General features: G+C 44.0%; 3 protein-coding genes across 4 annotated transcripts in view; 1 reads left to right on the top strand and 2 right to left on the bottom strand.

Moving 5' to 3' along the window:
- The window catches only part of palb2 (partner and localizer of BRCA2), a 7412-nt gene extending 4524 nt beyond the window's left edge, over window positions 1-2888 (top strand). For both annotated transcript variants that reach the window (XM_031863167.1, XM_031863168.1), the window contains exons 7-13: window positions 54-206; window positions 525-607; window positions 770-919; window positions 1036-1152; window positions 1783-1870; window positions 1952-2127; window positions 2205-2888. In XM_031863167.1, coding sequence (XP_031719027.1) covers window positions 54-206; window positions 525-607; window positions 770-919; window positions 1036-1152; window positions 1783-1870; window positions 1952-2127; window positions 2205-2430 — 993 coding nt within the window. In that variant the 3' untranslated portion in view covers window positions 2431-2888. The remainder of the gene's footprint in view (window positions 1-53; window positions 207-524; window positions 608-769; window positions 920-1035; window positions 1153-1782; window positions 1871-1951; window positions 2128-2204) is intronic.
- Window positions 2889-3858: 970 nt separating this feature from the next.
- plk1 (polo-like kinase 1 (Drosophila)) lies at window positions 3859-8720 on the bottom strand. The gene is made up of 11 exons (XM_031863216.1): window positions 8004-8720; window positions 7438-7606; window positions 6946-7090; window positions 6750-6843; window positions 6346-6571; window positions 6199-6241; window positions 5972-6069; window positions 5759-5836; window positions 5104-5258; window positions 4830-5012; window positions 3859-4716 (listed from the first exon to the last, which is right to left on the bottom strand). Exons 1-11 carry the CDS (start codon window positions 8364-8366, stop codon window positions 4522-4524), a joined length of 1749 nt encoding a protein of 582 aa, XP_031719076.1. The 5' UTR covers window positions 8367-8720; the 3' UTR covers window positions 3859-4521.
- A 2395-nt stretch (window positions 8721-11115) lies between these two features.
- LOC116392099 (GTP-binding protein Rhes-like) lies at window positions 11116-12617 on the bottom strand. The gene has a single exon (XM_031863253.1). It carries the CDS (start codon window positions 12518-12520, stop codon window positions 11882-11884), a length of 639 nt encoding a protein of 212 aa, XP_031719113.1. The 5' UTR covers window positions 12521-12617; the 3' UTR covers window positions 11116-11881.
- Window positions 12618-13616: the final 999 nt, after the last annotated feature.

Genomic DNA, 13616 nt, shown 5'->3' with positions numbered 1-13616 from the left:
TGTGTGTGTGTGTGTGTGTGTGTGTGTGTGTGTGTGTGTGTGTGTCTGTTCAGGCCCCAGCAGGAGGCTGTCTGGTGGATGCGTGCTGTCTGCGCGGCTCCTCAGGTGGTCTGTGTGTCGCAGCAGCCGGAGCGTGGGCCGTGTGTCTCTGGAGTCACACTTCAGCTGCTGATTGGACGTTAACACACACCTGGGCCTTCAATAAGGTGAGTGTGTGGGTGTGTGCACACCTGCATATCACAGTCATTGATTAATATCATTGTGAATTCAATATCGTTGGATTTTTTTTTGTTTTGTGACGTGACTTTGGGCAAGTAATGAATCTATAAATAAATAGTTACAGAAAATAAAAACTGGGACGTTTAGCTGTAGCTGGAATTATGTTTAAAGACTCAAATAGGACAAAATCGACAGTTGACTCAATATTTCCTGTTTCCAGGACCAATAATGTGGCACACTTAAGTTCTGTCAAACATCCAATGTTTTTTTTTGTTTACACGATTAATTGCTGTGTTTGTTTACAGCCGGTGATCAACGTGTTTCCGCTCCCGAATGCTGCCGGGCTGATGTGTGTGACTCTGGGTCAGCTGGAAATCAGAGAAGTGAGGTGAATACAACCATGTTATTTTTTTAACATGCTACATTTCAAATATTTTTCAATGGACACGACAAAACCGAGGTTTATCCAAACTTCTTAAACTTGACTGTGTGTGTGTGTGTGTGTGTGTGTGTGTGTGTGTGTGTGTGTGTGTGTCGTCCGTGTGCGCAGGATGCTGTCGTGCTGCAGCCTCTCACAGGCGCTGCTCTGTGAGGGCGTGGTTCAGGCCGTCGTGGGCGTGTCCAAGTCCAGAGTGGTCACCTCGTCCCACTCGGCCTCTGGTTCCACCCTGCAGGTGTTCACGCCGTCAGACAGCGGCAGGTAACACAGAGTCGGCGTTGTGTTTATGCTCTGAGTTATTTCCTCATTGCTCAGATATCTCAGTGTCTCATCTCTCTCTCTCTCTATCTCTCTCTCTCTCTCTCTCTCTCTCTCAGCACATGGAGCTCTCGGCCTCTCGTGTCTCCTGGTGTTCGTGTCGGGGCTCTCGCTCCAGTGGACGGACTTTTAGACGCTCTGATTGGCTCAAACGAGGGCGGACGCCTCTTCGTCTGGTGAGCAAGGTCGTAACGGAGAAGTCATCGCCGCGCTAATGGTTACCTCACAAAAAGCTCCATAAAGCACCAGCGACGGTGCATATTAATCAAATAAATGAATGCAATCGGTGTTAGTTGAGTTGAAACTTTGAGCAGAGAAACATAAACTTAACTGAAAGATGATGCCTGTTGAGAGACCAACAGAGCCAGAATATAATTTTGCCATTTTTAAAACTAAAATGTATCAAATGATTGCAAAACATAAATCTCAAAAATTGTTTATGAAATTTGAGCTGCTTTTTGAGAGATTTTGATACGGTTTTATATTTTGTATTGTAAAATATAAATGTTTCAATCATCATGGTTTCAATTCATTACTCATTTGGCCTTTATTTCAAAATAAGAGCACACTGTTATTTGAGATTATTTAATCCAGGATTGACAAATAAATCCTCAAACTGCGGTCAAATAATAGTTAGCTGGATGAGAATTCATGATTATTTAAGCCTGAGAACAGCCGGCTGGTTTGGATTATTTAAGACACATTTGAAGAACATAAGCAATCCATGTTTCCTAATTTAGATACATATTTGCTGGTTAGAATAACTGTAACTGTCTGTTTACAGTTGAATGTATTTTGTGTTCCAGGAATTTAAAGACTGGACAGCTGCTGCGGAGAATCGTCCTCGGAGACGGTTTATCCCACATGGCCTGTCTCAGAGGATACTCCTCCTCTGTAAGTCTGTTTGCTTTGCATGCATGAAGGTGTCTCATGATAACTGTCTCACTCATACTGTGTGTGTGTGTTGGTGCACAGGGAGTGTTGGTCGTCCTGCTGCAGCATCAGTCGCTCAGCTCCCTGGAGGACGAAGCAGAAGAGAAGGACGAGGAGAGGAAGATGGCCGCCCTGTTCTCGCTGGTCGCCATTAACCCTCTGAGCGGAGCATCGGTCCTGGCTTCTCGGCTACATCCGCCCGACGCCTGGTCTGGCAGGTGAGTGGAGGCCGGACGTATTCGTGTGTCTCTGCATACGTGCGTTTGTGTAATTTAACCCTCGCCTCTGCCTTAAGGCTGTGTGAAGCAGACGTCGGCGGCTCCAGCGTGGTCGGCCTCAGTCAGAGCGGCCGTGTGTGCGTGTGGGAGCTCGGGCTCCGGGGGGCCTCCAGGATGGTGCGGTCCCCTGAGAGCGAAGGCTGGCAGCTGGCTCGATGGGGAGAAGGAGGTACGCTGGTGACCGGTCACCACAACGGAGACGTGACTTTACACCGTCACAGTACGGGTCAGACTGCGCAGTAAAGATCACTTTTATCAAATAAAAACATCTAACTGTCACTGTATGAATGTTTACATGAAGATTTTAACCTTTTAAAATACTTCAAATACTTCACTTAAAGACATTCCAGCTTCCATGAATAGGAGAGTCTCTGTAATCTACTGCACTACTAAAATAAAGACATGTATATACTGTAAACTGAGCACATTCAACAAGTCGGTGGGCCTGCTGGTATTTATAAAATAACATAAAAGACTGAATTGTTAAAAAAATGTCTGCACTGTTTTTAGAGCGTTACTTGAATACATTGTTATACGTCTTATATTTCAGGAAAGAGAAGAGTTGCTAAAGTTTGTTTTTATAATTGACATTAAACATTTTGTGTATTTCTTGGACTCACTGTGATTTCATTTGTTAGTCAGAAAATGCTTTTTCATTGTCAACAATGTGAATGTAAACACCCAAATACAGACGTGTACAGTCAGTTTTTATATTTACAATTTGTTAAACACATTTCTCAACACCGAGTTCACTTTTCAAAGCTCAGCAGCCGTCTGTGTGGACTCAACTGTTGTAAAACCTTTCACTGCTTTGACACATTCGGGCAATATTCACGAAAATCAATTAATTCATTGACGTCTGCAAAAAAGGCTTCAATAACAAAAGTAGTTTACATTCTAACGCTAGCTGCATTTAGAATCATATTTATAAAATATACTTGTATTTTGATAAAGTTAAATCACTTCATCCTGAGACATGCATGAAGTGTTTGTTGCATTAATACATTTTGGATCTTTAGAGTTAACAGTAAAAAATAAAAAGTTCACTCAGAATCGAGAAATGTGTATTTGTCAAATACTATAAATTCAGCCGTCATGTATGTATGTGTCCGCCAGGAGGCGCCAGAAACAGATTACAGGTTACTCTTCGTGGTCCGGAGTTTTTGCCTGTTCTTTAGCTTTTCTTCTACTTAGTAAATGGATTTACATTTATGTTTACAACATGGCACCTTATACTTTTGGCCCCGTTGGTCACATATCTGCTTTTGAAATCACAAAAACACACTGGCTTGCATTCAGCCAAATACGACCAGATGGAGAACATCCTATTTCTGGCATCCTACATAGTATTTTGCTGGCATCCTAAACTGTATGTTGGGCATTTAAATGCACAGTACACGCCAACATTTACACACAGAAGCTGCCAACCTGCCCTCAGGATCTATTCTACTGCTCACCGATGGCACAGCAATTTAGGGTTCAGAACCCAAGGATTCTTGGGAATGGAGGATTTTCCACGTTCCGAAATTCATTTTTCCAATACTTGCTACTTCTTTGGTCAAGCACGGTTTCCTTGATCAAGAATTACCTTTAAAATGTCGGTCTTGTTTATGTGCAGACAAAAGTCACCAAGAACAATTTTATAAGCATCAAATGTTACCAAACTTTGTCAAGTTCAAGAGAATCTTTATTCAAACCATCTTTACAACATGTATGCATATTCACCAGTATGTACACGTTTGCACATCTTGTAGAGAAAGACAAGACATCTAAAATAGACTTATATAAAAAGTGTAAAAGTTACTACAGGGAGAATGTGCATGATGAAGACGTATTAACATGGTCCATCTCTACATACAACACATAAAAAAAGAACCAGACCAGAGAGCCGTTCTCATTCGTCCACCCGGCTTTTAGGGTTTAAAAGCACGACTGATGTGTGAACAAATCAAACGAGCAATCGGGGAATTTGAACACCCGACATGCGTCTTTCCCTCCTCGTCTCATCTGAACGTGCAGAGTCAACTCGTCTGCAGTCGTGTTCGATTACGTCAGCGAGAACGCGTTTGTCAAGATTCAGTTTCACCAAGAAAGTCAAGAAGTTTATAAACAGCAGGAAGAAAAAGGACAAGAGTCAGTGGCTTAGAGAACAATAATGTACAACAAGGGAATTCATTTTCATGGCGCGGCTGCAAAAATCGGTACACTGTGACCCTTCAATAAAATATGGGAGAATTTAAGAGTCGTCCGAACGGCTGGCAGACAGGAGCAGTGGCCGATGATTGGGGGAGGGGGGAGGGGGGAGACAGATCAAGGACCGTGGAGTGATCTGGTCTAATGTGCGGTGGAGGAAGGCTTGCTGTCCAGCAGTTTCTCAACCATGAGCTTGCCGTAGCGCATGCGGCTGGCCAGCTCCTTGCAGCAGCCGAACTCCTCCAGCAGAGAGAGCTTGTAGGTGCGGAACTCTCGCTTCTCGTCGATGTAGGTCACCGCGCCCATCAGCGGGCACAGGATCAGCTTGGTGTGATCCTGGCAGAGAGAAAAGGGGTTTAATGTGGGAGGAAAAAAAAACGTCGGCTCCGAAAAAGGTCGGATTCGACGGCCGATGTCAAGATGGCGATTGAATAAAGACGCCGTCTTACCTGGAAGAAGTTGATCTGGACGGTGCCGTTGGAGAGGTGCAGGACGATGGCGCTCTTGGTGCGGAACCACAGGGAGAGGTAAGGCAGCCGCGCCAGCTCGTCGCCGTCCCGCCGAGCCATGTTGGCGCCGGCCTTCAGCAGGTGCTCGCTCATGTAGTTGCGGAAGTATTTCAGCAGCGTTATCTAGAGAAGGAAGGGGCACATAAGAATCCATGATAGGATATGACAGAATGTAATCGAAGGGCTCGAGGTGGATGTAGAGTCGACGACTGACCTTCTTGTTGAGCGCGGGGGGGAAGGAGCGCACGCTGAGGTACGATTCAGCTGCCGCCTTGTCGATGTACTGCAGACTGTCTCCGTCGGTGTACATGATGAGCCGCGTGTAATCGTTGAAGAGCACGCCCACGCTGTTGTCACACAGCTGGTAGCCTGAAACGCACATGTTGAAACCTTTCATGAGGAGCGCCTATATTAAAGCTGGTTTTTAAAAAGGCAACTTTGGCATTTCACAACAGCCATTTCTTGTTAATCGCAGGACAAGCACAGGTGTAACCAATAACTTTAAAGTGCCAGTGAAACAGAAGTTGGATGGATAAAAAGAGGAGGAAAGTCTTGAAGGACTTTGTTTACAACCGGATAACTTACTCATTTTTAAAATATGGTTTAGTTGCTGTTAAACAAGGCTCTTATTTACTTCAATTCATCACAGATTTTCTCTGTTATTTGATTCTTCGTTCACCATGGAGGCATGTGGGAAAGCGTTTCAAAATAACAAATATTCCTTTACTGTTATCAGTTACACCTGTGACAGTCCAGGTAAACCTGTGAGAAAACGTCCATTGGCTGACGATAACCGAGTTTTAATTGCAAAACATTCTTTGCATGTAGCTTGAAAGCCATGAACTCAGTCTAATGCCGGGTTATCTTACCTAATCCATATTTGTCAGAGTAGTCGACCCATTTGCTGATCCAGAAGATGGGAATACACGCAGGATCCTCCGCCTCTTCTGCAGACACAAAAACAGAACAAAGTCTTGGTATGCAAGTCGACACGAGCACAGAGTCGATCCAAACCTCCAACATGTGCAACAATTAAACAAAACAAAAGGATTTGTTGACTAAACTGGAGAGTCCGCTCTCACCTTGGCAGACGACCGCCTTCTCGGACGGCTTGGCGGCGTTGATGCTGTTGAGCTGCTGCAGCAGGTCTTTCAGGTGGCACTCTGCTGGCTCAGGCTCCCTACGACACAACGGTTATATTGCATAAAAACATGACTCGGAACATAAAGACGCAAAAAGCCATTCTGCATCGTCACATGCGTTTTTTTAAAGTTAAATTGTGAGCACTTCCATCTCAAACATCTCTCACCTTTGCAGCGGCTCGTCCTTCACGGCCACCTTCTCTGTCCCGGCTGTAGGGAAAGAGAGAAAAAAAAAAACATTTCAGAATTATTTGTCGACTACAAAGCATCTCTGGCGAGTCGCGGTGGGCCGTGTCCTTTCAGCAAGCGTTTACCTTTGTTGTTAATGGCCGTCAGGGGGCGTCTCTGGTTGAGCTCTGCGGCCGTGGAGGGGGCGATGGAGAAGCGCGGGGGCACGGTGAGGCATGTGGTGGGCAGGCGTGTGGGGATGTAGCCGGTTGTGAAGTACTCGTCGGCTTGCAACTCAGCGATGGTCGGCCTTTGGGCGGGATCCGCGTGCAGCATCCGCTTGATGAGAGAGGTCGCCAGAGGGTTGATGTGCTGCCGGGGGGGGGGTTATGAAATTAGTTGTATATTTAAAAAGAGAAGAGATAGATAGATAGATAGATAGATAGATAGATAGATAGATAGATAGATATAGATATATATATAGATATATATAGATATATATATATATATATATTGAAGGCATATTGTGCGACACATTAGTCCAGCTTACCCAGGGGATGGTGTAGTTGTTCTTCTTGATGCGATTGTAGGTCTCCTTCAGACAGGAGGTCTCAAACGGGGGTTTACCCACCAACAAAGTGTACCTGAGAGGAGGCATGCAGAGCAGACTGAATCAAGTGGAAGAGAGGTGGTTGTTTTTTACATACACGGCAACAAAAGCTGTGTGTGTGTGTGTTCAGACTCACAATATGCACCCCAGCGACCAGACGTCCACTTCATAGCTGTGGCCTTTCTTACAAAGCACCTCGGGTGCGATGTAGTTCGGCGTTCCACACAGGGTCTTCTTCCTCTCGCCGTCAAACTCGATCTTGGTGGCCAAACCAAAGTCCCCTAAACAGAGACAAAGACAGTCAAGCTTTCGTAAAGCAGCAGACTGAAATGAATGCATTATTCAGGTTTCTGTGTGGACACATCCAAGAAAAAAAAACCAAAAAACTTTAATGTTTAAATGTCCCTGTCGAAAGCTTATTTGTGTGTTTTATTCTCATGAGACCACTCAACCAGGACGGAAGTACGACAACTTCCTGATGTGAGGGCCGTGATCCGTGCTATAAAAGTGGACCAACAGGTTTGTTTGAATCTAGATAAATGTTATGCATTACCTCCCGTCTCAAGTATGACAAGAGGGGGAAAAAAACAATTATAATCATCATTTGCAATCCTACAGCACAACATACCTATCTTGACCTCCATTTCATCATTGAGGAAGATGTTGCCCAGCTTCAGGTCCCTGTGGATGACTTTGTTGTTGTGCAGGTACTGGACTCCGTGGAGCAGCTGAGTCATGTAGTAGCGGGCCTCGGGCTCGGTCACAGCCTTACGACGCTTGTGCAACTCCAACAGGGACTGAAAAGAAAGAATATTAAGATTCATAAATAAAAAGCTAAATTGAAGCAGTTAAAACAAAGCCTGTAACTCTCATATTCCTGCTGCGAGGCTTGGGCCACTGTGGCAATAACGCAGCTTTGAGGGGCAGTATTGTGAAATGGTTTGAATATTAGCGTAAGGAATGCACAATGAACACAACGCAAATATTTGGGAGGCGACCATCAAATAGGAAAGTGAGTCGGCAACACGCTTTTTTTTTCAAGTTTGATGTCACTTTAAGCGACCACGTTCAAAATCCCGTTGGCTTTTCTTGCAACGTAAGCGCTCTCCGCTGGGAGAGGCCGTCGTGATAACCGTCGCGCCCCGTTTGGTTACATAACGGGGGAGAGAGCATGCATGACCCGTGTACACTCACCCTTCTCCTGCAGATTTCCAGCACAACGAAGACAAAGTCGTCGTCTTCGAAAAAGCCATGGAAACCGACGACGTTGGCGTGGTTGAGGCTCTTGTGGATGGCGATCTCGGAGGTCATCTTCTCCCTCTGGTGCTGCTTCAGAATCAGGGACTTGGGCACGATTTTCCCGGCGAAAACCTGCTTCGTCTCCGCGTCCGTGATCTCGTAGCACTTGGCGAAGCCACCTTTTCCGAGGAACCTTCCCCTCGCGTATCGCCTCATGGTGCGTGGGTCAACCAGGACTTCTGGGATTTCCTTCAGAGGAGCCGATTTCGGGTCGACATGTGTCGACGGATTCGCCGGCTTCGCGATAGCTGCACTCATTTTGGAACAAAAGTGCTCTTCGGCGTCTTTAAAAATAGACTTTTAAAAAAAACAAAAAAACCTCTCAAGCAGTCGAAGTAACGATAATTTCCTGCAAGGGTCAAACTATTGTTAACCCGGCGTTAGTTTAGTCCTGGAAGCTAGGCTGCATACAATGGTGAATTCAAATCAAAACTATCGTTAACCACCTTTGAACGCGAACGTCATTCAAACCTTTCGATTCAACTATAAAAACAAAATGTTCGCGCGATTCTTAAGTTTAAAAAAGCCGTGAGACAGACATGCAACTAGTCGCCGGACTCGCTCCTCGGTGCCTGCAGCGTTACTCCGTCCTGCCTTTTGACAACAGTCGCTGGTACAAAATTTTAAATGCTGCCTCGGTCGCTACGGCGCTCTCTGATTGGTCCGCTCAATTTGAATTCCAAGCCGGGCCGCAAAGCATCGTGGGAAGAGCAGCGCGAAAACAGCCAATCACTGAACGAGACAGTCACGTTCTGCGTTGTGATTGGCTGAATGCCGGGTTCTGGTCGATCAGCGTTTCCGAAAAATACACGGCAGCGACGCAAAATGTCGCCGGAGTGGGATTTAAAGAAACAGTTGTTGAGAACACACAGATGTCGTGGGTTTAGTGAGGAAATGCATTTAAATACTTTACTCGAGTTAAAGTCGCAGTAGCACAGAGTACAATTCTCAATGTCGCAATAACTTATTCCACATTTAACAAAATACATACAAGTAGAATGTAATAGAGTCAAAAGTGAAAGTTTATTTTGGATCCATGAGTATCTAACCTTCTAGGTACCAGTGGTGTCTGCAAATATGTACATAAAGCTGGCTACTGTACTTGAGTACAATTTTGAGATGTACGACTATTTCCATTTTCTGCTAATAATTTTATACTGTTACTCCAATAGGCCCATAAATCACCAGGAAGTCATGTGTTTTTATTTGAGAATTATAAGTAGACCAACAAGTTACCTATATGCAGAGTTAATAAAAACTTAATCTACCCAACAGCGGTATTTAAAGTATAGTTAATAGTATTTAAAGTATAATGAACTTATAGTATAGCTGGACAACCAACTACAAAATAAAAAATGCTGCTTACATGTAGTGACACCTGACACCAGTGTGATCCCAACATTATAGCCCGATATGTAATAATAATATATCACTGGCAGGCTCATTCTGAGGAGGTTACTTTAACTTTTGATACCTTAAGTAGGCTACATTTTGTTTTTGTTTCTGAATAACATTTAAATGAATTTTTCAGATGCAGGCCTTTAACTTGGAAGTGAATACTTTTACACTGAGCTAGGTACTTTTACTTAGATAGAATATCATTCCACCACAGCTGGCCTAACAGATAGTATGACAGTTTGAACATGAGGTTTATGAGTTTATGCATTTTTTCGTCAGTAAGGGGCAGCATTTGTCAAAATACAGCGTGAAGGGCACATGGTAATCTTGCATACCATGCAGTACTGCAACGGATATGGTTTACAGTGTCTAATATCTCGCTGGTATTACGCTGCCTCGTGGTGCGTTGTGTTTCTACTCAATTTCCATTATAACTTCCACGACTCCTACTCACTCTGCAACTAATAATAATGCTCCTTATTGTCATTACCTTGATCATAATAAAACAGGGTGCTCATACAAAAGATAGGCCTCCTGCTGAAAACTGCTGAGCCAATACATGTCATGCACTGTATTTTGATATTTTTCTTGATTTTAATTTCTTATTGTTTTACTTAATGCAACACGTGTAACATGTAATTAAAAAAATAATATTCCTGTTTCTCTATTTTTTTTATTTTATTTAAATGACTGAGAAAACTGCAAAAACTCCAATATGCGTGTATTTTGTGTATTTCACCTGTGCAAATGGTAAATACAGTCACTTTAACTTAATTCTATTGAATGAGTACTGCAGCACTCTTTTTTTCATTTGCCTCACTCCATTTGGTGAATGATAGTACAGGTTGCACACAAACAATATATTTATAATGTGTAATCTTGCACCAACATGTTTTAAAACCAAACAGAGAGAACGTGATTTCATCAGCAGCACTACTAATATCTTCTTCTTGTTCTCTGATGTGTTTGTGCCCACGTCTGTGTTATATCTTTAGTAGGTAAGTAGAGAAACATAAGAGGAGCATAAGTGGATGAGAAGAGGGCAGATTAATGAAGACAACGAGAATCGTGAGCTTTTTTATCCTCTTTGTTCCACTTGACGTGTGTGTGTGTGTTTAACATCCAAAACAGCACATGTAAAGTGAGCAGCTATTTTTTATTTATGCAGCACAGACTGATATGAATATTCCCTCTATGCCTCCACTGAGGCTAACAATGGCAGCTCGCGTTCATCATCAAAACAATGATGAGGCAAGAATAAGAAAGGGTAAGCTCATTTAATGTATTAGCCCACAATGACAATTTAAAAATGTGAATCCTAGTATTATTATGTCTTATATGTCCTTTGCAAATTGTGTAGAGACAAGGACAAATATATACTCAAGGTCCCTAAAGGCACCATAGCAAGATGGTTGCCTCTTTGCAGATTTTAAAGCATTTTATCTGGAACATAATACAGAGTATACTTATAATAGCCAAAATCTGTCTATCCTTCATATGGTGTGGAGATGGTATTGACTAAATGGTCTTTGTAAAAATAATAAAACCAAAGTCAAACACTGGTATAGGTCCTTTAAGATAGGGCCTACTGAGCAGGAAGTGAGGGGTGAATAATAATTTATTTCACATTTTTCAAAGGGGACAACATCACTAAGCTCCGGACTTCAGTGGTGGAAGGCACATGAAGTATTGCAGCCTACTCAAGTACAATTTGAAGTATAGGCCTACTGTACTTTAGGCTACTTGAATATTTGTGTTAGACAACTTAATGCTTTTACATCTCAAAGGCAAATATTGTATTATTCTCATTACATTTAGATTTGAAGATCCAGGTTTTATATTTGACAAAGATGCTGCAAGGCTGTATCAAGAAGCTCAAATTAGCTTTATTTCAACCACAATATAAAAAGCTATACCTATCATGCTAATGTTCCATAAGATCCAAATCTCTTTGACAAGGGTTGTTATGCACCACAAGCACTTTTAATTTTACTTTGGCAGTATACTTTGCAACATAGGTCAACTTGTTGATGTTGTTCTTTTACTTGGGAGTATTTTTACACTGAGGCATACTTTTACAACGATAAAATTACTTTATACACACTTTCATTAGATCAAGTCATCTCAGTGCTGACTGGAGTGCATTTGATTGAAAATATGAAAGCAGGCAGCAGACAAAAATCACAACAAATATTTTATTCACAAAAGATAAAAAGAAAATGTAGAGACACGAAAATGTGAATCTTTAAATAAAGTGTATCCCATATCACAGCTCCCATTCAACTATTTCTGACTAAACCAGGTTGAGTACTGTGATGACCAGCAACACCTGAGCACGAGCAGTCCAGCTGCAGAGAAACCAGAGCAAATGTCCCCTACGACAGGGCACAGCTGTTGTTCTTCTTCAGTGGTGGTCTCTTCTTCACTGCTGGTCTGGGCACCGTGTCTCTGCGCCTCCACACCGCATCAGCGCTCAGCAGGCGCGGCGGGTTCACCTGTTGCAGCAGCGCGCGGAACACCCCGACCGCGTTCCCCCCGGTGCGCGCGGACGCCTCCACGAAGTTGGCGTCCCAATCGTCCTCCACTGTGGCCATGACGTCAGCCGCCAGCAGCACGCGACCCTCTGTGTCCCTCAGGTCCGCCTTGCTGCCGACCACGGTGATGGGCGCGCTCTTGTTGCCCCGTAGTTCCAGAATCTCGTCGCGGAGCCGCCGCACCTCCTCGAGGGACCCGGGGTCGTCCACCGCGTACACGAGCGCGAACGCGTCACTGTGTCGGATGCTGAGCTCCCGCATCGCCGGGAAGGAGTAGCTGCCGCTCGTGTCCAAGATCTCCAGACGCATCTTCCCGGACCCGGCGGTGTCGTACACCAGCACGTGAAGCTCCTCGACTGTGCGCGTGTACTTGTGCTCGAAGTGGTCGTGGAGGAAGCGGCGGATGAGCGCGCTCTTACCGACCCCCGCTGCTCCGAGGAACAGCAGCCGGACCGTGTTGGGACGCCCCGATAGAGACATGCTGGTCTGATGTGTGTACCCGGAGAGGACAGCTGTCCCACCCGAGAATAGGCGACTGTTGGCGGCGAAGTGAATCCTGAAACCCCCCCCACCCCGGTGATGCCAGTGGCTCTGGTCTTCTCTTTACGCATTTATGGTATTTATAGGCTGACCACCGCTGCTCTCCTCCAATAAGCTCTCTCTCTCTCTCTCTCTCTCTCTCTCTCTCTCTCTCTCTCTCTCATATATGAGGTGAGGCAGGACTCAAAGTAGGGTAATATAGTCTGTCAAGACTTAAATTACAGACCATGCATCACTCTGACATTTGGCAACATGGAAACATAAATTAATTGAATGTCTTTTTACTGGCATGTCAACAATCACCATATTGGAAGGACTCACACTGGTCACACATGCAGGAGCTCTTGTTTAGGGAGAGTGTGAGTCATGGAACATCAACCACTTTTAGCTTCCGTAAAACAATAAAATAAAAGCTAAAATATTGATGAAACATGCTGTTTTCCAGCTCCTTCAAATCAACTTCAACAACGACAAGCACCTCCGACGACGTTCAATGTCCCTATTAATAGTGTACATTAGTGACCTGTATGTGCAAGTCCTTTTCAGCCTTGCGTTGTTAACCTAAAATGCCATAGATTATACCCGGTGGCCATAACTTTGGCTCATTTCCCTTATTTGCTTTGCTCTTGGTCCATTAACCCCACATGGTTTTTGTTATTGTGTTCCTAGAGAATGACCATAAAGAGAAGTCATTCATGCACACGCAACCAAGACGCAGACACATGCAAGACATATTTACACCATACATATGAGTCATGGAAGGCTTCTCTGTAATGATACAAACACACATGTTGTACACACACACAGATATTCTGCACACATCCTGTTAATAAAAACACTGGAATTAAGTTTGAGTATATGTTGCAGCTTTGCTCTGACTTTTTAACCACTCAGAGATAATATCCGCAGCCTGATGATTACCGCCTGAGTGGACCACACCAACATGGATTTCTTGAGAAGCACTTAGGGGCGTGCTAAAGTCAAACAGATTGATAGCACAGCAGATGGGGATCACATTTGTATGAGGCCATCAATA

The sequence above is a fragment of the Anarrhichthys ocellatus genome, unplaced genomic scaffold, assembly GCF_004355925.1.
Source record: "Anarrhichthys ocellatus isolate YVR2014 unplaced genomic scaffold, GSC_Weel_1.0 scaffold28, whole genome shotgun sequence".
NCBI lineage: Eukaryota > Metazoa > Chordata > Actinopteri > Perciformes > Anarhichadidae > Anarrhichthys > Anarrhichthys ocellatus.
The sequence above is the reverse complement of the archived record's forward strand: the minus strand, read 5'-3'. Positions and strand labels throughout refer to the sequence as shown.

Coding starts and splice junctions, on each gene's coding strand:
- plk1 (XM_031863216.1), bottom strand. CDS start 8,366: ATGAGTGCAGCTATCGCGAAGCCGGCGAATCCGTCGACACATGTCGAC. Junction 5,259..5,758: donor CTCTGACAAATATGGATTAG/GTAAGATAACCC, acceptor TGTGCGTTTCAG/GCTACCAGCTGTGTGACAAC. Junction 4,717..4,829: donor TCCAGATCAACTTCTTCCAG/GTAAGACGGCGT, acceptor TCTCTCTGCCAG/GATCACACCAAGCTGATCCT.
- LOC116392099 (XM_031863253.1), bottom strand. CDS start 12,520: ATGTCTCTATCGGGGCGTCCCAACACGGTCCGGCTGCTGTTCCTCGGA.